This window comes from Lycorma delicatula, chromosome 7 (assembly GCF_047948215.1).
Source record: "Lycorma delicatula isolate Av1 chromosome 7, ASM4794821v1, whole genome shotgun sequence".
In the NCBI taxonomy this organism is placed as follows: Eukaryota; Metazoa; Arthropoda; class Insecta; order Hemiptera; family Fulgoridae; genus Lycorma; species Lycorma delicatula.
The window spans coordinates 24,644,423-24,670,424 of NC_134461.1; the positions used below are offsets into that span (position 1 = coordinate 24,644,423).

Genomic DNA, 26,002 nt, shown 5'->3' on the forward strand with positions numbered 1-26,002 from the left:
TTTATGAAATTAAAATTAAAAATTAAATTAAAAACTAAAAACCCAAAAACTGAAATAAAATTATAATGAAATATTACATCAATAATCTAAATTACAATAGAATTACCATCTACTATACACTAAATGATATAAAACAGCTTAAAGCTAGTACTGAATATTCAGATATTTGAATATAAATGGATGGCCCTGAGAAATTATAAAAGATTAGATAACACTGTTTCATTGTTCCCAACATATTTCACATGTCAGTTCCTAGTTTAAACTTGTGACGTAATGCCATATAACAGATACAATCCACAAGGATGTAGTGCACAGTTAGCAGGCAGACACAGAAAGCACCAACAGGTGCATCTCTTTGTACTGTCAGATATCCTGAATGAGCCTAATGTGCCCTGTTTGGAAACGGCAAATAATAACCTCCTCTCAATGAAGAGCTCCACAGCAATACAGTGTTCTTAACTGAAGTTTATTGTTGATGGAAGCACTCCAATCACTTTGCTACTCATCATGAACCACCCTCTTCTGAAAACAGATAAGGTCAATCAAGACAATGCGATTGGTGAAAGGAGGCTGAAAACAAACCTCTTTTGCTGTACTCAGCGTGCTCATTGCCTGAAATTCCAATATGGCTGGGGATCCAGCAAAAGCTCACAGTTGTATTAGATTGTCATCTAAGAAATAACACTCTAAATCTCACATACAATAGAGTGTTCGGATAACATGTCATTACTAATCACCTGCAAGACACTCATGGAATCTGAACAAACAAGTATGTGTTGAAATGTTGGGCTAATTATATTTAAGGCCTTATTAATACAATACAGCTCTGCAACGAAAATATAGATGAAACTGGTATCAACATGTACGAGGTCTGTTCAGAAAATAACCAAACTTTATTTTTTAAAATATTTATTATAATTTTACAGGTCCTGTCCTTTTTTTAGAGTCTTTGTCCTCTTTAAATCTACCCCATCCCCTATTCACACACTTTTCCCAGTGGTTTTTACACTTCGTGAAGCATAGCGTCTTTTGAAATGGCCTTTAAGGTCCATGACAAATTTGCTTTATGTCATCAATACTCTTAAAATGGCATTCTTTCATTACCGATTTTAATTTCAGAAATAAGAAAGAAATCGCAAGGAGCCAGGTCTGGTGAGTATGGAGGCTGAGGAAGGACAGTCATCTGATTGACAAAGCTGAGTGTGCGGGTGCATAGCCGTGGTGAAGGAACAATGAGCTGTCTCACCACAAGTCTGGTCTTTTTTTGTGGTATTCATGCAACCGTTGTAAAGCACCTTAGCAGATGTTGTATTCCCAACCCACCGGGTTGGTCTAGTGGTGAATACGTCTTCCCAAATCAGCTGATTTGGAAGTCGAAGTTCCAGCGTTCAAGTACTAGTAAAGTCAGTTATTTTCACACAGATTTGAATACTAGATCGTGGATATTGGTGTTCTTTGGTGGTTGGGTTTCAATTAACCACCCACATCTCAGGAATGGTCGAACTGAGACTGTACAAGACTACATTTCATTTACACTCATACATATCAATCCTCATTCATCCTCTGAAGTGTCATCTGAAATACCGAGGCTAAATAAGAAAAAGAAAAAAAAAGATGTTGTATTCCAATGTTTGATATATTAATCTAAGCCGACTATCGATTCAAGGATTGGAGTGTTGATGTGGACGGTTCTTACAATAATATTATGTTCAATTAATCCATTATGTTTCAATTATTCATTATATTCTCATTAATAAATATTGTTCTATAATTCAAAAACGCGTATGCTTATTTAATTAGAGACATAACAAGTGGGGACGAGGATTAAAACTATTGTGTACACAGCAATTAACATAAGTGTTGGGATCCTGCAGCTTTGTTCGCATGTTCAAACTTTTCAACAAATTTACTTATACTTCTCAAATTCAAACTGTTTAATTCATAATTGTGGTGCTGTTTTTTAAGTGTATAAATATTTTGAAAGATAATTGTATCAATATCAACGAACACTCATAACCTTAAAATGAATGCCAAACAATTTACACAGTTTTTGCAAATGCAAAACAATAATTTCACACTATATTACAACAATTCAAAACTAATCAAAGTCCTCGTCCAACAAATTCACCATAATGTAAGAAATTTTTAACAATTTGGCAAAGTTAAAGAAAATTTTCAACAGTACAAAGAAAGATTCGATAAATTTCTTCTTGTGAAAGGATTAGCAGTAGATAAGATCACATCAAAAACAGTCCTTTTAAACAGTATAGGTCCAATACTTTGAACTACTAAAGTTATCAGTGGCACCCAAAGAACTACATACCCTAACTTATGACGAACTAGTACAAACTTTGAACAATCAGTTAACAGAAAAAAATTCCTCTCATAAAAACAAGGGTCTAATCAACCAATTCAACATTTTGTAACATAATTACGTAAATTTATTTCATCATGTGAATTTCAATACAAATGTCAAAAGTCTATAACAGATCTTTTTCTGCATTCACAATTTATCAGAGGGCTTTCCAACCAAGACATACATCATCAATTATTGCTAGATAACTCAAAAACTTTTCAAGATGCAGTTTCAAAAGCTCAAACCTTAGAAGGATCATTGCTGGCTAATCAACAATTCGATATCCTAATAGAAAATTCCTCAACTAATGTGGACAGTGTTTCTGGACCACGAAGTAGCAGTACAAGTAATTTTACCTCAAAACCTACAGACACGATAAATTCAAGATATTATTAGGAAGAACAAAGTCCTCCACCAAGATTCACACCAAGACCTCAACTTAAATTAAAATATTTAGGAATTGAAGGACTCTGCTTAAGATTTGCTAGGAATAATCATACTTCGTCCCAATGTAAGGTTGACCCATCTAGATTAAAATGTGGGTACTGTAAACTGTGAAACGGTCTTGTTGATAAAATGTGCCTAAAAAGACTAATGTCTGAAAAGAAAGGTGTAAAGACAGTAGGTGCAGAAGAAGATTCCTTCCTCCAAGATCAATTCACAATATATGAAATTAACAGTCCAGATCAAGACATAGAAAAATACTTCATTTAAGTAAAAATAAACAACAAAATCCAGCAGTTTGAAGTGGATTCTGAAGCTGGACAAACACTATTAAACAAATCAAATTTTGACAGACTAAATCTGAATACTGAACTTCAGAATACCAACATACAATTTTCCTTGTACACTGCTGGCATATTTGCACCACTGGGAGTAGCCAAGGTACTCCCTTGGTTCAATATAAGAATAGAAAATCAATTGAAAGATTTTACATGGTTTCAGACAATTTTTCTCCAATCTTGGGCCGTTTCTGCATAAGGCACCTGGGCATTCACCTACAAGATATCGATACCAAAAAGGGTAATACCAATTCGATATACTCAGTGTTACAGACCAACATAGAATATGAAATCTTCAATAAATATGACAATCTACTTTAAAAATGAGTTGGCAGATGCAAAAAACATTACAACTTCTCTCAAACTAAGGGAAAACGTGAAACCCATAGCTTTTAGAGCTAAGGAAGTGCCTAATGTTCTGAAAATAAAGGTAGAACAAGAACTCGAAAACAAAGGAATTATCTCAAAAGTCCAAGAAAGTGACTGGGCATCTCCACTAGATGTGATCTCCAAGCACAATGATACCATACGTCTGTGTGTTTATTACAAAGTGGGGGTGAACCCTCAACTACAAGATGCGCACTAACCTATATAAAAAATCAACTACCTTCTTACAGTACTCGAACAATTCTTTTATATTTTGTTCCCCAAATCTAGTTATAGCATATCTTCAAGTACCAGTCGATGAGGAGAGTGCAAAAATTCAAACGATTACTCATAAAGGAAGTTATGCCTTCAATCGCCAGTCATTTGGAATCAAAACTGAACCAAATGACTTTCATCTTGTCATGGAGAAAGTATTGAGGGAATTCAGAGGGGTTACAGCACACTTTGACAATATAACAGTTCATGCAAAAACACGAGAAGAAAGCTACAAAAACCAGACGGCTTGTCTTGACAGATTACAAGAGTTTGATTTACACCTCAACAAAGAAAAGTGTGAATTTTTCAAAACTAAAGTCCATTACCTAGGCTATGTAATTGAACAAGGAAAAATTTCCAAAGACCCAACTAAGGTCACAGCCATTATGAACGCACCTAGAGCAGCAAATCAAGAAGATATGATTCTTAGGAATGGTTACCCATTATGCAAGGTTTATTCCCACATACCTTGACACTTACTTATCCATTGAGATTACTTCTTCAGAAAAATCACAAATTCCACTGGCTCTCAAAATATGAAGCGGCATCAATAACTGACAAACAAATTCCCAAGCGATCATGTACTAGCCCCATTCAATCCAGATCTTCCACTGACAGTGAACTGCATTGCTTCTATGACAGGGATATCAGGAATACTTTCACATACAATAAATGGAGTAGAAAGGCCTATTGCTTTCACTTCTCGTTCACTAACCAAAACCAAGATGAATTACAGCCAGCATGACAGAGAGGCACTAGCAATTATGTCTGCCCTAAAAAATTCTATTATTTAAAAATAAGACAAAAAGTTCATACTGTATACTGATAACCGTCTACTGACTAGCATTCCACAAGAAAATTCAAAACTTCCAGCTATAATATCCACAAGACTTCTACACTATGCAACTTGACTCACACACTTTGACTATCAAATCTAACAAAAACGGGCAGAAGAAAATGCCCATGCTGATTTTCTGTCCCGATCTCCTATTCAAGAAAGTATTTCTCAAATTGAACAGTATGTGGAAGAAGAAGTATCTCTAATTTCTAATGAAGCAATCTATAACATTTCCAACGAAACATTAAATTACAAAACTCTTGCTGAAGAAACCTCATGTGATAAACACTTATCAAAACTGAAAACAGACCTTGTGAATGGCAAAAATGATGATTCTGAGTATTACCTTCAAAATGGCATAATCTTTAATGTGCAAACAAGTAGGTGCACCAACTTCAATGCATCAGATAGTTCTCACGTAACTTCATCAAATTCACATGGGAATTGTAAAGATGAAACAACTGGCCGGACAATATGTTTACTGGCAAGACCTAGATAGACATAGAATATCTTTGTCAAGATTGTAGATAAATAAAGAAAAACCCTTCAAAAGCACGTATCCATCACTAGAATGAACCCTCAGAAAATTTTGAAAGGATTTACTTGGATTACGCTGAACCATTACAAGATCATCACTTATTTATTTTGGTCTATGCAAAGTCCCGATGGTTGGAAGTTCATTACTCAAAGAATGCACCAACAACAGATTCAAACCATTCAATATCTTCAAGATATATTCTCAACTCACGGCCTACCAAGAATACTGGTTTCCGACAATGTAACAATCTTCAAAAGTGACACCTTTACAAAATTCTGTTCCGACCATGGCATATACCAAAAGTTTATAGCACCGGGTCATCCTGCTACCAATGACTCACTGACCGCAATGTATAGACTTTCGAGCAAATGTTACAGGCCATGACTTCATCTAAACTACCCATTCAAAGAAAAATTCAAGAAATCTTTAATATGTTATAGTTCGACACTTCTCTCATCTGGTAAATCTGCAACAGAATTATACCTAAAATGAAGATTATGTATTAAATTAGATCTTCTGAAACCACCACCACCACCAGATACACCATCACCTTCTAGAGCATGTCAACCAAGCATGGGAGATTGAGTACAAGCAAGGTGGTACTCCTCCACTGGCAAATCAATGTAGAGACTCTGAACTGCAGTCCAGAAGCTTGGAAAACTTCCACTACACGGTTAAGCTCGACGGCGATGTATATTCCCTCAAGAGACACATTGATCAGTTACTATTCGTCTCTATTCAAAACCAAAGAAAACTGACAATTGCTCTGTCACTACGTATGTATGACGAACCAAGAAGAGACCAGAGGGGCTCATCTCCTGAGGTTGTGTAGGAACCTCAAGGGCATCTGGAAGTGCAGCAACAACCTATTTTGAGACAATCGGAAAGGGAACGTAGACTGCCAACAAAACTACAGGACTATGACGTATCTTTTTTATACACTGACAATTTAAATCAGTAAACATGTATATAAATTCAATATTCTTTTATGTATATAAATTCAACATTTTTACTTCCTTGTACGAAGTAAAGGAAGTATTGTAATTGCAAAAAATTTAGGTTTTCAGATTTCAACAAAAATATCCATTTTGACCATCCCTGAATCCATTTTGACTAGTTTCAGGGTGACACCTGTATGTACATATCTCACAAAATTCAAAAACGATTAGCCATAGTAAGTTAAAATTTTGGATTTAGGACTCTTGTAACATCTAGTTATGCATCTCCCCTTTTGATTGCAATTGACTGAACCAAATGTATTTAAAAAGCCCAAAATCCAAAAAAAATCTGGTTTTTGAACTTTTCCGTAACTGTAGTAATCAGTCCTCATTGAGAGCTTTTCAAAGATGTATTAAATGGTAGTTATTTTCATTGGTTCCAGAGTTATAGCCAAATGAAATTTTAATTAATAAAATATTCGGATCTATAAGGGGAAGGCACATCAATTCGAATCAGACTTCATCTCCTTTTTTATTTTTTAAGTTTTTTTTTGTAATTAATTTTTTTAACATTCTTTTTTTTAAATTAAATATATTGATTTATTAATGATTATTAACCAGTGAAATTTATTGTAAAAATTTTTTCAATAAATAATTATTCAATAATAAAAAAAAGAAAAAAATATGGAAAAAATCATTAGTGAAATAAAATTTTATGTACTTTTAAAAACATGTATATGTAATTTAATAGTTATTATTACATATGTGTATTTAATAGATTGGTGAAACATCTGATTATTTAATATTAATTGAAAATTATAATTTAGAATAATTTTATTTTTGGATTTTCTAGGTTAATTTCTGTTTAATTTTATTTAATTATTCTGGAATTTTTGTTTAACTTTATCTACATTAAAGTTAACTACAGAATGACTGAAAAATAAACCCTCAGAAGAACAATATATAAACCGAGGCATATATGCCTGATCTTTAATAAACTACAAAAAAATTTTTATTTTTTAGTTCATTAAACCTCTGATATTGTTGGACAACATTCTCTCTGAGTCGAAGTGGATAATCATTTAATCATTCTTTGGTTTGAAATAATTCTTCTGATCTTAATTTGTGTACACATTCTCTAGTTTTCAAATTTTAACTCTTTATATTCATCATACTCTCTTAATCTTTTTATTATTTCTTTGATTTGAACATTTTCTTCATTTTTATATTTATCATTTTCTCTGAATGCTTTTATTCTTTCTTTATTTGCACCATTTTTTCCTGTGTTTTTTTTGGTTTGTAACATTTTCTTCCTTTTTATTCCTTCTTTGGTTTTAACATTTTCATCCTTTTCATATTCATCTTCTTGTCGTTTTTTGAGATATATTTCTTCATGTTATCTTTCTTTTTCCTGTATGAATGTTTCTTTTTCATATTTGATTATTCATCAGATAATCAAATAATAAAAATTGAATATTTTACATCATAAGGTCAAAATTAACATTTGTAACCACTGTACATGAGTTCACTAAACGGAATAATTTAATTATTATTAACTTTTATTTATACGACACACCAGGAACTTTTGTTAATCAGCAACTCACGAAGATATGAATGATTCTGATCTAGTAACACGAGGAATAAAGGGACTTTTTTTCTCTATCCTAATATTTCATGTAAGATTGTTGAATTAATAATTGTATAAATATTTGATGTTAATAAAAACTAATATTTCAGCAATTGTGTTACTGTCCTCTTTATTAAGGAATTAGAGGATCGTATCTCACTTTCAAATGAAATAAGTTTAAATAAAATTTAAATAAGTGCAGCAAAAAGTGAGTATACAAGTGTATAAAATATTACTCATATGCAATTTAATAGGTGTACAAGGAAACATCGGATTATTTAATATTAATTAAAAATTATAATTTAGAATTGTACTTTTTTGATATGCTTAGCAAAATCTCTAAAAATTGTATATTTATTCTTAAAACAATCACTTTAATCAAATATTTGACAGAAAAATAAAATACTTTTTTGAATTGTATTCAATTTAAAGTGATTGTTGAAAACTTTTTTTCGCCTGTGTGTAGTATGCTTTTTACAACTACTGTTATGTAATATACTATTCCAGATCAGTATTATTTGTATCTTTGCGAGTTGCTGATTAACAAAAGTTCTAGATTTCTGGTGTGTCATATAAATAAAAGTTAATAATAATTAATCTATTCTGTTTAATGAACTCCTGTATACTGGTTACAAATATTAATTTTGACCAATACAATTGATAAAAAAATTGTATTGTATATTGAAATATTTATAGGAAAACACACCTGTGCCTGATAATCAAGCCCATAATGTTTTATTTTGTGGATGGGGGAGTTATGTTACGGTACAATCCTGAGGCAATGCATTTCATAAGCCACGTGTGCTTCTTATCACTTAATATTTAGAAGTCTACCGTATGATGGAATGCAATGCAGCTGCATCCTGTACCAAGTGTACAGAATAATTATTCAGTTCTGAATAGAGTCTCGTCGAGTGAAGTTCTATTGCAAATAAAATTTTATGTACTTTTTATTTAAAAAAAATGTGTAATCTAATTAATAGTCGTTCGAGGTAGTCATGTGATGTCCACATCAGATTTTTTCAATAAGCGTGGGAAACTGTTGTATTCCAATGTACGAGATATCGATCTAAGCCGACTATCGAATTGAGGATTGGAGTGATAATGTGGACTGTTCTTACAATATTATTAATATTATTATTATGTTCAATTAATCCAATGTATTTCAATTACTCATTATGTTCTCATTAATAAATATTGTTTTATAATTTGAAAACACATGTTCTTATTTCATTAGAGACATAACAATAGTACGCATGGTTCACCATTTCACCTAGAGGTAGGAATTCAAAATGCACATTGAAAAAATTGAGAGCGTCACTTTGACATTGGATCGAGACTGACTTGCTTTCTTGGGACGTGGAAATCATTTGCCAATCCACTGTGATGATTCAACTTTTACCTCAATGTCATAGCCGTAAATTCAGCTTTCGTCTCTCATTGTGATCCTTTGCATGAATGTTTCATTGTCATCAGCTTGTTCAAGAAGTTGCTGACAAACGTCCACTCGATGTTCTTTCTGGTGTTTAGTCATAAACAAGTAACAAACTTTACTGCAACTTTATGCATGTTCAATTTTTCAGTCAAAATGTCATGGCATGATTTAATTGAGATTTTAACCTCTTCTGCAAGTTCTCTGAAATCAATCGGCGATTTGCACGCACCAGTTCATTGATTTTCTGAACATGGGTGTCATCAGTTGAAGCCTTCCTAGTCGAGGGTCATTTTTAATTGACTGTGATAAGCACTTTTAAATTACGAAAAACATTCGTAACAATGTGTACGATCCACAGCATCATCTCTGTTGGCTTGTTTCAAAAGTTGAAACATTTCTATAACAATTTTCCCCAGTTTCACAAAAAAGTTTACATTATATCATTGCTCCCAAAAATCGTTGCACTCAAATAACAATAAAAAAAAAGAAAAAAGAGATATCAACAATCCAAGAACATGTTGTTACAAAGGGGGTTACATGGAACACAATGCTGCCAACCGCATGTCACTAAATATCTCTGAAGGCATGTAATTAAAAATATTTAGCTATTTTTTGAACAGACCTTGTATGTTCTGTTGCCAACCACAAAAGCACAACCAACAGAATTAATGGTTTTTGGGCCGTCCGTAAAATTATAGCGTCAGGATTGGTGCTATTTATAATATCATAAATCTTTCTCGCAACATAACCGGATTTGTATTCTTCTTATGATACTGACAAAGAACAAAGTAGTAATTAACGAGAGAAGGCCACCAAGGGGGGTAATAACACGGAGCAACAGTAAGAACTGGAGGTAAATGGGTATTTAGAACTAAAGAAAGGTGCCGAGTTCTGATCCATAAATACATATGAATGTTGTAAGCTATTCATGGACCAAAGCTTATGAAGAAATTACCACTTCTGAAAATATAAAAATCTTTACATAAAATAAATTTAAAGAAAAGATTCTTGAAACATAAAAAATAATTTTCCTTTAAAATTTTGATCTTTTCACGCTAGTCATGAGATATAAAGGTTAAGTAAGTTATTGGTAGTTTCTTTTAATTTTGGAAAACCTTCTCAAATAAAAATTTAAAGAATTTAAAAATATTACTATTTAGAATGGTTTTAAGATTGCCATTTATTATTTTAAACTTAATTCTGACTCATCTTATACACCCAGTACTTCAGTTACCTATAAGGGATGATTGTATTTTAAAAAAAAAGCAATTCATAAAAAAATAGAATGACAGAATGTAAATAACAAGTTCACAATGGAAAATTATAGCAATTACAATCTAATAAATTAAAAAATTCATGCTCATATTCAGCAACAAGCTGTTATAACAAATAAATCAGCAACAAGAAATCAAGACAGAGTTAAAAAAATTACTGACATTAATGCCATATAAAACAGCCTCTTTTTGTTTCATGACTGACAAAAGAAAAAAAAAAAAAGAAGAAAAGTCAAAGTAAATGACAAACAATGTTACCACAGAGTAAGAGTGGAGATAGTAGAATCATTAATGTTGATGGAAGGAGTTGTATTAGTAAGCACGGGGACAGTGGACAAAACGGATACAGTACCAGAGCCAAACGATCAGTGGAAGGAGATGGAAGGGGATTGAAAGAAGTGAAGTTTTTTCTGGTATGAGAGTAGAGTAGAGGAAGTTTTGTCGAAGCGATAGCCCTTCATCCATCATCAGCTTTTATCAGGGGCTATTCTTGAAACTCTCTCAAGTCTTGCAATCCGACCCTCCTGTCCCACCCATCAAGCACTTCAGCACCCATCTTTAGGCCCTTAGGGTTTTTCATCCCCTATTCACTACTCCTTTTTTATACAGATACATGTGCACATACTCTCTCACTAATACATTACATTGATCTATTGATTATGCTCGTATAAGATATAAACATCAACGATGACATTTTTATCACAAAACACACATGAATACCATCACTACCACATATACAGAGTTTACAATGTCAATGACAATAATCATTCATATAATTATAATTCATTAATGACAGTAAAACAAAAGCTAATATAGAAGATATCATAAAGTTTGTAATTTATAATTAAAATCTTATGTGGCAAGCACACTCCGCAATACCTTTTATCTTTTCTATTTTTTTTTTTTTTAACCTCTGGGAGCACCGTTCAGGTGTTTCAGAGGATGGAAATTTTTGTAACGTGTGAAAAATGCCATGCCTGACCAGGATTTGAACCCAGGACCTCCAGATGAAAGGCCAAGATTCTACCACTCACGCCACAAAGGCTGGTATTCCACAATACCTGATTAATTTATAAATTTCATTTTCAAATCTCACAAAGAGAATGAAATTAAACTTAGGAAATATTTATTTAAATTTTATTCACAATTTCATTTATAATTAGTGAAACTAGAGTTAAAGAACATATTAATAAGTGAAAATAATACTCATTAAATTTATACATTTTGTGATCAATGGCAAATTAAGAAAAACAATTAGATTTTAATAACTTTTCTAATTTTAATTTTACAGAAAATTCATTGATTCAATTAGATACAAAAACTCCACCAGGTGAATAAACGTTATGACCCGAGTTTTAATTACTACTAAAATTCTGACATAATATTTATAATATGTCTCTCAGAAAAAAGTATGCTTTTAAAAAATGTAGGTTTGTAGTATCTGTGAATTCTCTGGATAAACAAAGTGCATATATATATATATTTGTGTAAGGACACAAGTATCCTTACTAAGAAAGCAAGGAGTGGAGTGTCTCTATTGACTTCTTCACCGAACCAAATTTATTATTGCAAGTCAAAATACATCAAGCCCACTGAACGGAAATGTTTTTAATCCTAAAAATGTGATCCCATAACTTTATTAAGCACAGGAACTGGCTGATATAGTGAACATCATTACTTTCAGAATTATAGATGACCTTAAATAAACAATAAAAATTAGCACAAATATTTCCAAAAATAACAAACAACCCATATCAGGCTTACTCAAGAAAGTGAGGAGAGAAGTGGTTTCCTATTTTCTTCGTCACTAAGCCCATCAAAATGTATACTATATTAAGCAACACAAGCAAAACCTCCACTCTGTTTAATTCAAGTACTGGCTTTAAAACTAAAATCATTATTCTTGGAAAGTAAATGTAAATAGTGCTGCTGATAAAAGATTACGACAGTGATAAAGTTAGCAATTAATAAGCAATCACTACTTGAAAATAAGAACATCTAGAATCAGTTACAAGTTGAGTACCATTTCTTTTTTCTTTTTTTATTCTAATCAACTTCAGAGCTTACAAGTCTTAGTAATAATGAACTGTGTCCCTTCAGGATAGTTGTGATTTTCTGGGACAATGGTAAAGACGCATTATACTTTTTTTTAAGTATTTCACAGTCTCCTTGTTTGTTACATAACATCATAACATAAAAATCCCTCCCATGAATAAATATTTCTAACTAAATAAAATTTAAGTAATCCAATTTAACAAAAAATCAAAATCTCTTATAGTTCTACATCTTTATACTTACTTTGTACTCCCAAACCACTTTTTATACGTGTTTCTGCTTTAAAAGAGAAATTAATATTTTTTCATTAACATTTTTTTAATTAAAAAAAGAAAGAAAAGAAGTTAATATTATTAATGATTGTAAACAAAAATTTAAAAAAAATTGCATATAGCTGCAATAATTATTTAGAAAGATTACGTAGCAATAGATATGTTAGCAATGATGTTGTTCTAGAACTTAAATTTGTAATATAAGGAATATGAGTAGACAGAATAAACCGGTTCCACCGCATTTCAAGGTCATATGACGTCGTAGGTTGGTGAAGATATTGCCTCGGGCGTAAGACGTGAGAAGTATAGGTGTCTGGAGGTGGTCATATGACGTCAGAGGTGTGTTGAATCGACCAGTGGAAACGCAATTAAGAAAATATCACGTCACATATTGGTATGTTGATGTCGCAACCGGCTGTGACGTCAGTGTTGTGCTGGCCTGATGCAGCTCTCGAAATGGGTAATCGGAGCATGTGAGGAATGGGCTTCGCGAGATCGGATGCCTGTTACCATCGCTGGTCGGGTTGCGCGGTATTAGTAAGGTACCGGTAGTCAGATGGTACCGGTTCGGTACCGGTCGCTAGACGGTATCCGCCGTATTTAAAAACAATACCGTTTACGCGGCGACATCACTAGCAAGCAAGTGTACACAATAAAGATATATGTCAATTATTTACGTTAAGACACAACATTCTAGAAGACCAATACTAAAACGCAGAGAAATAGAACTGAACAAGGAATATGCTGTGTTGAACCTACGAAAAGTTAACACTAAATACGGGTTGAAGATCGGAACTTATCGGATAATCAAAGGGAATTGGACTGTTTCTTGGCGAAATAATAAGCGATTCTACTGATTCCCAATTGGAAACAAATCCGGATTTAACACTAAAACTAGTATACAAAGAAATGCAAGTAGGAAGACATGATACAGAATTTTAGAGTAAATTTATTGTATGAAATATAATGTAGTTTTATAAAAGTTAGTAAATACTTTACAAGTAAAATATATATATCTTACTTATTTAAGCTTACCTATCCCAAAACAATTAGAAATGTTTCAGACCTTTTGCCAGGTGTGCAGGAGAACGGGTAATCGTCATTATGTTAGTAAATAAAAACCTCGTATGGTCCAGCTGTGAAGTCTGCTGAGGGAATCATCTACCATACTTATATCAAAAGTTGTAAACTAATTCGCGAAATAGAAAACAGAAATAAAATGATAGTAGACAAGAGATCAAATACGCGATTCAATTATTTTTTATATTGCGATACTCAGATGGCTGAGGCGGCTTCAAGGCTGATTGTCGACTGTTATTCAAAACGTGTAGGCACTTGTCAGAGCGTTACCACGGAGTCCTCGAGGTGAGTCCTGAATTATTTAAAGGCTTCGTATCTGAGAGTAGGTTGTTTATTGACTTCTCTTCGTATAATGACAAAGAATATGTAGATGTTCAACGTTGTTTCAAGTGCTGCCAGTTTGGCCACACAGCTGATGTGTGTAAAACTTTGGTGGTAGTGTGTTCCCACTGTGGAGATGAAGGGCACAAACGAGAGGAATGTCCTATGAAGCTGAAGGACCCCACTTGTATAAATTGCAGACGTCTTTGGAAGAACCATAAGCACTCTGTGAATAGTAAGGATTATGCTTGTTACTAGAGAGTTGTCATATTACAATTCAATATCGTTAGATGGTTAAAATTGGTCAATTAAATGCACAAGGGGCTTAAATTTTACAGATTGAACTTGGCGAAAGGTAGCAGAGGGGAGGAGAAGAGGGTTCTAGATAATGTCAGAGTAAGGAAGGCTGGACAGCCTCATCCTTGAGAGGTCGCATGCTTAGGTGTGCGGCCTACAATGATCGGTTGGGGACTCCAGGGGCCAGTAGGTGGGGAAAAAGTTAGAACTGAGACCCGTCTGGGGGGGGGGGGTGCGCACGGCATAGCCGGGCCTGGTTCTTCCCCTTCCCATGGTTAGAGGCAGGCAATGCTAATGACCGAGACCCGGTCTCTGGCGGGCGGGCTGGAAACGAGATAGTCTTGTCTGGTTACTGTCCGCTGGAGATCTGAGGCAGACAACAGAAGATCCAACCGGGGCCGACCTGCCGTGCCGGATTTTTAGCCGGTGGGTGGGGAGGCCTCCTTTGAGTTAAAGGACACGACCCCGAGCCAAGTATACTTAACTGAATGTCCGGCCCGGGATGTAGGGATATAAAAAAAATTGAACTTGGCGAGATCGCCATACGTAGGGATATTGTCTTGTTGCCGAATCCGCATGGTTGGTGTTCTTGTAGATTTTAGCTATTTTAGATTTTTTTTGTTAGTTTCTGTTTTAGTTATGTTATTTCTTGATTTGGTTAGATGTGTTTTGTTTTATTTTATGTATAATGGTTTATGTTATTAGTTTTAGAATTTAAATTTTGATATGTTCGGTTTATTCTTATTTTTGTTGGGTTTTCTTTGTTTTGTTTTTGTTATTTGCTTTCCTGATTATTTTGTTTAAAGTTAATGTTCATTTTGGTATTTTATTATGTGTTTATGATTTGGCGTTTAATTTTATATATAAACAGATTAGAGAAGTAAGAGTTGTTCTTCTTTAGCGTTTTTGATAAGATTATTTTATTTTGGTTAGCTTTAGGTTTGTTTGTCTTACTGTTTTTTATTGGTTTAAATTTTATTTTATTTTTGTGCTTGTGTTTGATGTTTTATTGAGTTTTGTTTAGGTTAGAGTAATATATTTATTGTTTGCTTTTGTTTGTTAGTTTTATGAGTTTTAATTTTTGGATTAGTATTTAGAGTGTGTTTTTACTGTCTGTACGAAGTAAAGGAAGTATTGTGATCGCGAAAAATTTCGGTCTTCAGATTTCATCTCATTTTTTTATTTTTTTTTAACTTTTTTTTTTTACTTGCTTGTACGAAGTAATGAAAGTATTACGATCGCGAAACATTTCGGTTTTCATATTTCAACGGAAATAACTATTTTGACTAGTTTCGGCCTGACGTCTGTACGTACGTATGTATCGCGCATAAATCAAAAACGATTGGTCGTAGGATGTTGAAATTTTGGATTTAGCACTATTGCAACATCTAGTTGAAAACTAGAAAACTACAACTAAAGAAAACTAAAGGGGATACACCTCCCTCTTTGATTACAATCGAAATTAAAATAAAAATTTTAATTAATGATATATTTTGATCTTAAAGAGAACTAACACGGTTCCAATCAGACTTAATCTCCTTTTGTTTTTACCTTTTTTTATTTAAATATATTTATTGATTTATTAATAAATTATTAATCCGTGATTGCAAAACATTTTACAATTAGTAATTATTCAATAAAATATATATATATATATATATATATATATATATATATATATATATATAAACAATCATATATATATATATATATATATATATATATGAAAAAAAAAATCAGAAGTTATTAGTGAAATAAAATTTTATTTATTTTAAAAATGTGTATATGTAATTTAACAGGCATTATTACATACGTGTATTTAACAGATTGGTGAAACATCTGATTATTTAATATTGATTGAAATTATAATTTAGAATCGTATATTTTTGGATTTTCTAGTTTAATTTCTGTTTAATTTTATCTACATTAAAGCTAACTACAGAATGAGTGAAAAATAGACTCTCAAAAGAACAACACATAATCTGAGGCATACATGACCGATCTTTAATAAATTGAAAAAATTCGTATCTTTTAGTTCATTAATCCTCTGATATTGTCGGACAATATTCTCCCTGAGTCGGAGTTGATAATCATTTCGTTTATTTGTTTTTTGTTGCCAATCATTTAACTGCTCTATGGTTTGATATAATTCTTCTGATCTTAATTTGTATACAAGTTCTCTAGCTTTCAAATTTTCTCTCTTTTTATTCATCATCCTCTCTCTCAATCTTTTTATTTTTTCTTTGGATTTAACATTTTTTCCCTCTTTATATTTATCAACTTTCTTAATTTCTTTATTTTTCCCTTGTTTTTATCATTTTGTTCCTCTTCATATTCATTTTTTTTGTTGTTTATTGAGAAATAATTCTGAATGTTATTTTTCTTTTTCCTATATGATTGTTTCTTTTTAATTTTTAATTATTCACAAAATAATCCAATAACAAAAACTGAATATTTTACAAGTCGAAATTAACATTTTTAACCAGTATAAATTAGTTCACTAAACGGAATAGTACAATTATTATTAAATTTTGTTCACATGACACACCTGAAATCCAAAAATTTTGTTAATCAGCAACTCAGCAACTATACGAGTAATAAAGGGACTTTTACTTTATGCTAATATTTCATGTAAGATTATTGAATTAATAATTGTAAAAATATTTGATGTTAATAAAAACTAACATTTCAGCAATTGTGTAACTGCCCATTTTATTAAAGAATTGGAGGAACGTATCTCATTTCAAATGAAATAAGTTTAAATGATGTCCAGCAAAAAATGTGTATATGTAATTTAAATGGCGTACAAGGAAATCATGTGGTGTCCACATCAGATTTTTTAGTGTTTTGTTGGTTCATTTTATTCGGTTGGTTTTAGGTTAGTTTCATATTTACTGATTGTTAGTTTTATGATTTTTGTTTAACAGGTTTTAGTTTTTGGATTATTGTTTAGAGTTTGTGTTTATTTTCGTTACTTCGTTTTATTTGGTTAGTTTTAGGTTTGTACAGAAATACTTTAGGTTTGTTCAAATTACTTTGTTTAATTCATTATTACTGGTTTAGTTTTATTTTTGTGTTTTGGTTTGAGTTAGTGTTTTATGTTTTATTTATGTTTTGTTTAGTTTACAGTTAACAGTTTCTATTTACTGTTTGTTTTGTGTTTTTAGTTTTCTTATTAGTGCCTGTTTTGCGTGTTGGGCTTGCCCTCGTTTGGTTAGGATTGTAGATCAGTTCAATTGGACGATCCCGTTAAGGACCTGTTAAGTTCAACGATGGTAGGATCCGAGTTAGGCGCGTTACACGGATGTGAATGTCACTTGTGGCATTCGCATCGGTGGCATCTTGTCAGCGACCAGATGAAAGGCCATGAAGATGACCTCCGGTAAAGCCCCTAATACGGAGGGGGTGGCGTGACGGTCGGACCGGTCTCAGGTGGGTGTCTTTCCCTGGAGGTCAAAATGTCGTCGTAGTTTCACCAGAGGTCGCTTGTTCATGCCTACTAGTGTCGACGTAATATTTTCTCGATCTAAACAGACGCATCGACCTGTGCACTACATGGCTAATATCATCGAAGCAGGCTTAATAATCGGCGAAGGTGATTTCATTTTTTAACACTTTTTCTTGACAACTTTTTGTTTTTTTTTTAATACCTTAACATTAGCGTTACGGAAGGTCCTCGACCTCAGTCTTATATAATCCCGATTCCGTTCGCCTTGTCTAAATTTTCCAAGTACTTTTTTGTTCACAGATGAATAGCTGAGATGGTTTTTCGCACAATTCGGCGTATCAAAGTGGCAGATCAGATCTGCACTGAAGTTGTCGGTATCGATACAAAGTAACTGTATTTTGGCTTCATCACTGAGTGGAAGTCGTAAATCAGTGTTTTACTTATGTCTAGAATCGTTAGTCCGACGTAGATGGGTTCATCGAGATAGAGGTATCTTTCTGCATTTCTACACCGACCAAATTTTCTTTAGTTATAATAAGGTCTTTGAATGTCGGCTTGGCGATATAGTCATTTCTCTGACGGAACTGTAACACCTTTGTCACCTTTTTGCTCCTTTGTCACGACCAAGCTATTTCAGATGACCCTTTTTTCTTTCTCTTTCAGCTTCCCTGGGCCGGACCGACTTGTTGGAATTACACCACCCAGGGGAGTGTCTTTATACTCAAATAGGCCTTCCCGCCTACCAGCTATATACTGGCATGGCAGGTCGGCCTACCGGTAGCTCTTTTTGAGAGTAATCTTTTATTTTATATGCTCCTTTCACACACCACGCCATACCTGGAGTGTCGTGACGTGGTGTCGAGGTCTTTTCTCTATATCTTGTGTTTTATTATTCCCTAAACTATATCCCCAGGAGTCCCCAGCGGCTCATTGGAACCGACACACCTCGGCATGCCGGCCCTCCCCACTGAGGCTGTCCTCCCTTTCCTAACCTAAATCAAAAACCCTGTCTCCTTTCGTCGATGTTTTTCTGCGATAAGATCTGTCTGGTGTAACACGCTATTTTCTTCCAGTTGGATTCCAGACTAGTCATAAAAGGTACTATAGCTTCGGGAGTCATCCCGTCAATCGCTATGTCAAATCTGAGGGCGGCCCCCCTCACATATGAAGAAAGTATGTTCTGCATCGTCGATCTCTTCGCAATACATGCAGATTGCCTCTGTTTTCCTTCCTACTTTATTTAACTAATTATTAAATGAGCCATGTCAGGTGAAAAATTGCGTTAAAAAGTGATCCATCTCGCCAAAACCTCTTCTTATCCACGGTTCGATCTCCGAGATGAGTTGTCTTGTCCAGCGACCCACACCGCTATTAGTCCACCTCTCCTGCCAGGTAGTATTGACTTCATCTTTGGCCTCTTGATCTGCTCTGCCCCTCGATCTTTTGACTCTACATCTCGCGATGAGGTCTATCGGCGGTACTCCGGCGAGAACACAAAGGGCTTCATAGGACACTGTCCTATACGCGGCCACCACACCTAGGAGCCCTCTCCTATGCACCCTCGCTAACTTCTCCTTGTTAAGCCTGATATCTATAGCGTGACTCCATGCGGAAACAGCATACGTCAACGCGGATACTATCGTTGACACCAACAATCTGCGTTTTGATGCTCTAGGGGCATTCTGCGTTGTCATTATAATGTTAAGACTCTTTACCATTGCTTCAGCCTTCCTACATATGTTAATTATATGGTCAGTGTATCTACAATTCCTCTGGAAGGTAACTCCTAAGTATTTCAAACTATGCACCTCTTCTATAACTTTACCATTGATGAAAATAGTAAGTAATAGGATCCAGTACTCTTCTTCCAGTGAAGGCGATACATCTACATTTTTTCAATGACAATTGCAGACCCCTAGAAATCATCCACTCATTATTTCAGATGACCTGCTTTGGGATTACGTAACGGTAGTTCTCTTTCGAAAATAGTGTGGTCAGTATTTTGCTACAGTCGGAACCGGGAGGAGTTTCGTTGGTCGACAGAAAAGGCAGCTCGTTGTGCAAGTCATGGAGATAAGGATAATCAACGTCGACCTCGAGCAAGTAACCAGTCTCATCATCTTCAGTATTTGACATTAAATGTCGAGTACACGTTGGTTTTGTCGTTCGTCTATCAATTCGAATTGTGAATGAGAAACGTGACGACACATATTCCAGCCGTAGATTATTGGAATCTACATAGGCGATATCGATTGGGTAGACTCGGATCAAAGGTGGGTTTGTTGTACGGTTTTTGGCCTTGACACGTTTCTTTACGCACGTCGTTGTACCGCCTCTTATGTCTGATTCTACGAACATGTGCATGTCGGGGTAGGTGAGCAGCTCTAACTACACTCGTATTTTTCAGCATGGCGTCGAAAGCCAGCCCTGTAACCGATACGTAATGGGCTGCGTCTGGATTGTGTGTTCAAGCATAACGATCGGAAGTCTTCGAATATATGCGCCAGCAACATAAACGTTGCAGTTCAGAAAGAGGTCGCTGTATTCGCCTAACTTACCACAGCCGAAGTAATTCCATACAACTTGTGCATATTTGTAATCGTCATCGTCTATGTGCGAGTTGGTTAGTGCTGTAGAACTCTTCTTTACACGGCAAAGTCGTCTCATCGACCAGCTTTGACCAGGAGTTATATTCGTAAGGATACACACCTTTTTTGTCACTAGCCACAAGTCGTGTTCGCTGAAGTACCTCTCTATATGCTGGAATGCGTCTTTCGGTAAGTTAAACATCACTTTGTCTAGTCGGATGCCATAACCTGGAATGTGACTACGTACTTTAACGTTATGTTTTCGCCGATGTTCTAAGTAAACGTGATGAATCTTTCGTTTCATGGTATAACGTATATCATTTACGTAAATATATTTTTTCATTTCTTCTCAGTTTCTTTACCACTTTTGACGTTATATCGACTAATTGCCGTACAAAGTGCTGGGCGACGTGAGGACTTATATACAGCAACGGTGTCTGAGGTAATAACCAGACGTCGACCGTTGTCCACCTTAGTAAGAATAACAAACGGTTATTCGATCGCGTCTTCTATTTTACCTATACCGTTTACCCTAATATCACCGCTGCTAATTTCTATATCGTCTTTATTCCACATAACATTAGTTTACTCTAAAAAAAACCTTCACATTCCAGAATAAGGCTGAACGTAAAAGAGCCGGTCTTTTTAAATAAATTTGTAAGCAAGCTTTCTATATCTCCTTCGATGTTGATCAGAAATGCGATATTGTTTGCTTTATCATCATAAAGGTTTTAATATTGGTATAATCTCAAGTTACATTTTTATGCGATTGTGGCCCAGAGATTAAATATATTTTTAACGGACCATACTAGATGATGTCTGGTCCGCTTCGGTAGGGGTGAGTCGCTATCGTTCGGTAACTGTATTCACACTGTAATCGTGTTTAGACTTTTGACGGCCACTTAATTCAGTATAAAGAAAATGTATGCTTTTTGGCCTAATGTTAGATAAATCCTTTACTTAGAGTTTACAGTACGGGTTTTGAGTATTAAATGCAAGAAACGCTCAATATTATTAAATCATCATCATTTATCATTAACGTTATGGGTAGGCCACAGAGCCTGTTCCATTAGCATAGGTTCAACCACTCTCTTTTTCCTGTTTAACCACACATCTCAGGAATGGTCGAACTGAGAATGTACAAGACTACACTTCATTTACACTCATACATATCATCCTCATTCATCCTCTGAAGAATTATCTAAACGGTAGTTACCGGAGGCTAAACAGGAAAAAGAAAGGTTCAACCACTCAGTTTCACTAGTCTCACAACTGCTCCTTCCATCTCTTTCTTCGCTGGCCTACTTTTCTTTTATCAACCGCTCTATAATCCAACATAATCCTTGGAATCCTATTTCTATCCATCTGTCTACATGAATCATCCAGTGCTGCCTACTGTCTACAATTATGCTTCCAATATTGTCGACTTCTAACTGCTGACATATCACATCGCTACCGATATGATCCTTCAATGAAACACCCAACACTCTACTCAAAAATCTCATTTCTGTATTCAATTCTTCAACTTTGATATGACAGTAAATCTAAGTCTCAGAACCATACAGTAATGCCAGTAGTGCCATAGTTTTGTAAAATTTAATAACTGTTTCCTTCCTTTCTTTCTTTGCTGACAATAGACCTTTGTACGGATTCATTAGTATTAATAAATATTAAAATTATGATAACTAATATAAAAATATTATCTGATATTTATTAATATTATTAACTGTTTTTCAAACATCAACTGGGGCTCAGATAAAGAGACATTACTGTGGTTATAGAAAGTACTGATTCAATCAAAGCTTGATTACGGGTGTACTGCTTATTCATCTTCTAAAAAGTCACATCTAAGAAAATTAGATGTCATACACAATAATGAAAATAAGTGATTACATTGTAGAAGATATAAGGATAAATGTAATTGATTCCATTACATTATAGAAAAAAGATTCTCATACCTAAAAGGCTTTTACCAAATATTACAAGATCAGATCTATCTTATGAAAAAATTAAAGAAGAACTAGGATGATCATCCAACAGGAATTTTTCATCAATCCTCAGTTGCTGCAAAGGATGTAGAACAATTTATACTGATGATTCTACAACTGAGCGTGGTACTGGATTTGCTTTATAAGTTAATGATGAAGATCATACTTAAAACTGCCAGATATGGCCAGTGTTTATATGGTAGAGCTCATTTCTGTACAGTAAACTCTTCGCTTCACAGAATATTTCTGCAAAGAGAAAGTGCTTATATGCTCTAAACTCTTAAAGCATATTATTATTAGGAAGAAAAACATTGAAAATGTTCTTATCACAAACATTCTGTCCATCCTACATGTTTCTATACAGAGTGAGATAGTGATGTATATTTATAATCAAATCATGGTGGTATCTCAGGAAATGAAAATACAGATGAAACCAGAAGAATGACAACTAACAGCGAAAATATGGACATGATCCCTAATTGAGCGATAGATGTAAAAAAAAAATCATTTAACCAACATCATCAGAAACACTTGAAGCAAAGAATGAAGAAAATTAAATATCAAATTAAATGTAAACAAAATTACTCCAAATACAAGAGATGCAAAATTGACTGGCCGGCAACAATTGGTGTTGAAAATATTGAGAATCAGTTATACACGAATAACAATTTTTTTATATAATTACCAGTAAAGAAAGACCAATGTGTAGTCTACATAATACACCACTCACTGTTAAGCATCTACTTGAAGAATGTACAATATATGAAACCTTAGAAAAAGATGTGGATTAAGAAATAATACTGTTGCTGATTTGGAAAACAATAAAGAAGAAACAATAGTTGCTCATTTTTATGACTACAGATTTTTAACACATTTTTAATAAACCTTTTCTGATATAAAGACTTGTGTTATGTTTGACTGCTGATCCCTGGGTGAAGGCTAAACATTTAATATAAATGTCAGGGCCCTATACACCCTTTCATCTTATGACCTTATTGGTGATTTTTCTTTACTTTTAAACAATGTGATGAGAGTTAATGACTTTATAAGTTGATGTCCAAATAATTACAAAAAAAAAATTAATAATAATAAACTGATTCAAAAACTTACACGGTCGGCATTTATATGCAACTTCTACATATTTGTGTACACCAGGACAAGGATCACCACCAAATGTTTTCGGCGATGTATGAAACTTGCACTGCTGTTTATTCTGGCATGCCTCTACTACTGTCTGCAACAAAGAATACTAAAAAAATTCAATCAGATTACCATTCTTTATCCAATAATTGCTTTACATACTACTTATATTGAAATGATAAAATAACAATAAATAAATAATACTACAAGATTAAAATATTCTTTTTGGCATATATTAGAATGAAATTTTTAAAACATTTTTACCGACAATATTAATTCATTAGCAAGCTAAAAATTCAATTTGTCAGCAGAGAGAATTTCCTATTGCACTTATTACTATACAGCTGCTCTTCAAACGTAAAGTTGCTGTTATTCCTATTTACTAGCACCTCTGTATTAATAAATATTATTGATTCAAATCATTCGATTTGGAATTTTTATTATTTATTGCCATTTTTATTAATGGTTTTTTTTAACAGTTTATCAATTACTGACAAATATAAAGAGAAATTTAAAGAGAGACTAAAAGAGATATTTAACTAGACTTTGGTTGATACAGAGAAACAAATGCTATAAACATTTGAATTAGTTTTAGTTTTATTATTTTTACATATCTGACTTGTTTGAATACGTCTAAGGAGAAAAAGTTTTTTTATGATAGTGTGATATTTTTAAATTTTGACAAAGGATTGTTCTGTCCTACTTTTTTAATTTAATTATTTCAGTATGTTCATTAATTAAATTCACACATTTACAATCAATGTACAAGGTTTAGAATAAACTATTCTGCAGTACTATAAATTGTATTTCTACAAATTGGTTTTTGCCTGGCTCTTTTGTACACAATGAAGTATTGGGTTCACTGGAGGTGTCTGTGCGCGCGCCCATGCACGTGTGCATGCACACGTGTGTTGTAAAGATGAACCATTATTATTAAATGTCTATTTAGAAATGCCCATTATGATTGTATAAAAAGTACTAACTTTAGATTCAGACAATAACATTTTCAAAACTAATTTAAAACAAAGAAACAAATGCTTGTTTGTTTTTCAGCATGTACCAATACTCTTTATTTTTTAATGATTATTGTAGTAAAACATCAAAATTGCATAAAATGAAGCCTAATGCACAGTTGCTCGTAACTTGCAAATGAAAAAAAATGAGTCAAATAAAACAAATATGGCGTAAAAGTAAATTTTATTTGCTGCAAAAACTTACATTTATTTTTCCACACAGTCATGATTTACAGCTACACATTTTTCTCAATGGTGAACCAGTTTTTTCATTCTGTCAATGAAGAAAGTTGACAGTTTTCTCTTGATTTATGACCTCACTTCTATCTTTAGTTCATCATCCACGTGAAATGATATAAAATAAGATGGATAATGTAACATAAGATAAAATGGGATATTAAGGGTATTCTCTAAAGGGAATATTAAGGGTGTTCCCTTAATATTCCCAACAATGTCTTTTGAGATTTAATCGTATGTAAATTGCATGGACAAGTTTCCTCTCTTTGTAATCTTTTTACACACAATATATATATATATATATATATATATATATATATATATAACAATTTTATATGAGCAAGTGAAAATAAGATTTACTGATCTCTGACAGTACAAGTGATTTTTAAAAAAAATATGGTTATTGATGGTCAGTTAGCTGCGAACTACACTGATAATCTCTATTCCATTTCACTAATTCAAACTGACTTCTACATGAATGATTGTAAAATTTATTTGTTATTTTTATATATGAGAAACACGATTGTATTTAACACTATGATATAAAATAGAGCTTTTACAAGAATGCAATAATGATTATTGTAAGCAAGGCTTAACAAAGATCAATCATGTAATTTGAACTACACTGATTATTTTTTTCCTGCATCTCACTTAATCACAGTCTGGGAAGGTAATATATATATTTTTATTTATTTTAGAAATTAAGATTGTATTACAATATACTAGAGTACAAGTCATTTTTACAAACCATATATATGGAAATTCAGCTATCTGATGCATACAGCAATGATTAAATATTAGTTATATTTCACTATTCAACTATTACTATTTACTATTCATTATATAACTATTCTTCTATGTTAACTGCTTTCTTTTTCCTTTTTACTTCCTTGTACGAAGTAAAGGAAGAATTGTGATTGCGAAAAATTTCAGTTTTCAGATTTCAACGGAAATATCCACTTTGACCATCCCTGAATACTTTTTGACTGGTTTCAGTGTGACACCTGTATGTATATGTGTACTTACATAAGTATCTAACATAACTAAAAAAGGATTAGTCGTAGGATATTGAAATTTTGGATTTAGAACTGTTATAATATCTAGTTGTGCATTTCCTCTTTTGATTACGATCA

At 33.3% G+C, this 26,002-nt stretch overlaps 1 protein-coding gene across 4 annotated transcripts in view; it reads right to left on the bottom strand.

The window, feature by feature from the left end:
* Window positions 1–26,002, bottom strand: part of LOC142327916 (protein eva-1 homolog C-like) — a 475,977-nt gene that overhangs the window by 48,117 nt on the left and 401,858 nt on the right. For 3 of the 4 annotated variants that reach the window (XR_012757123.1, XR_012757124.1, XM_075371286.1), the window contains exon 3: window positions 23,590–23,728. Coding sequence is in view for 2 of the 4 variants with exons in the window: in XM_075371286.1 (XP_075227401.1) it covers window positions 23,590–23,728 (139 nt within the window). In the remaining 2 variants the exon portion in view is untranslated. The remainder of the gene's footprint in view (window positions 1–23,589; window positions 23,729–26,002) is intronic. The other variant, XM_075371285.1, reaches the window with a different exon arrangement.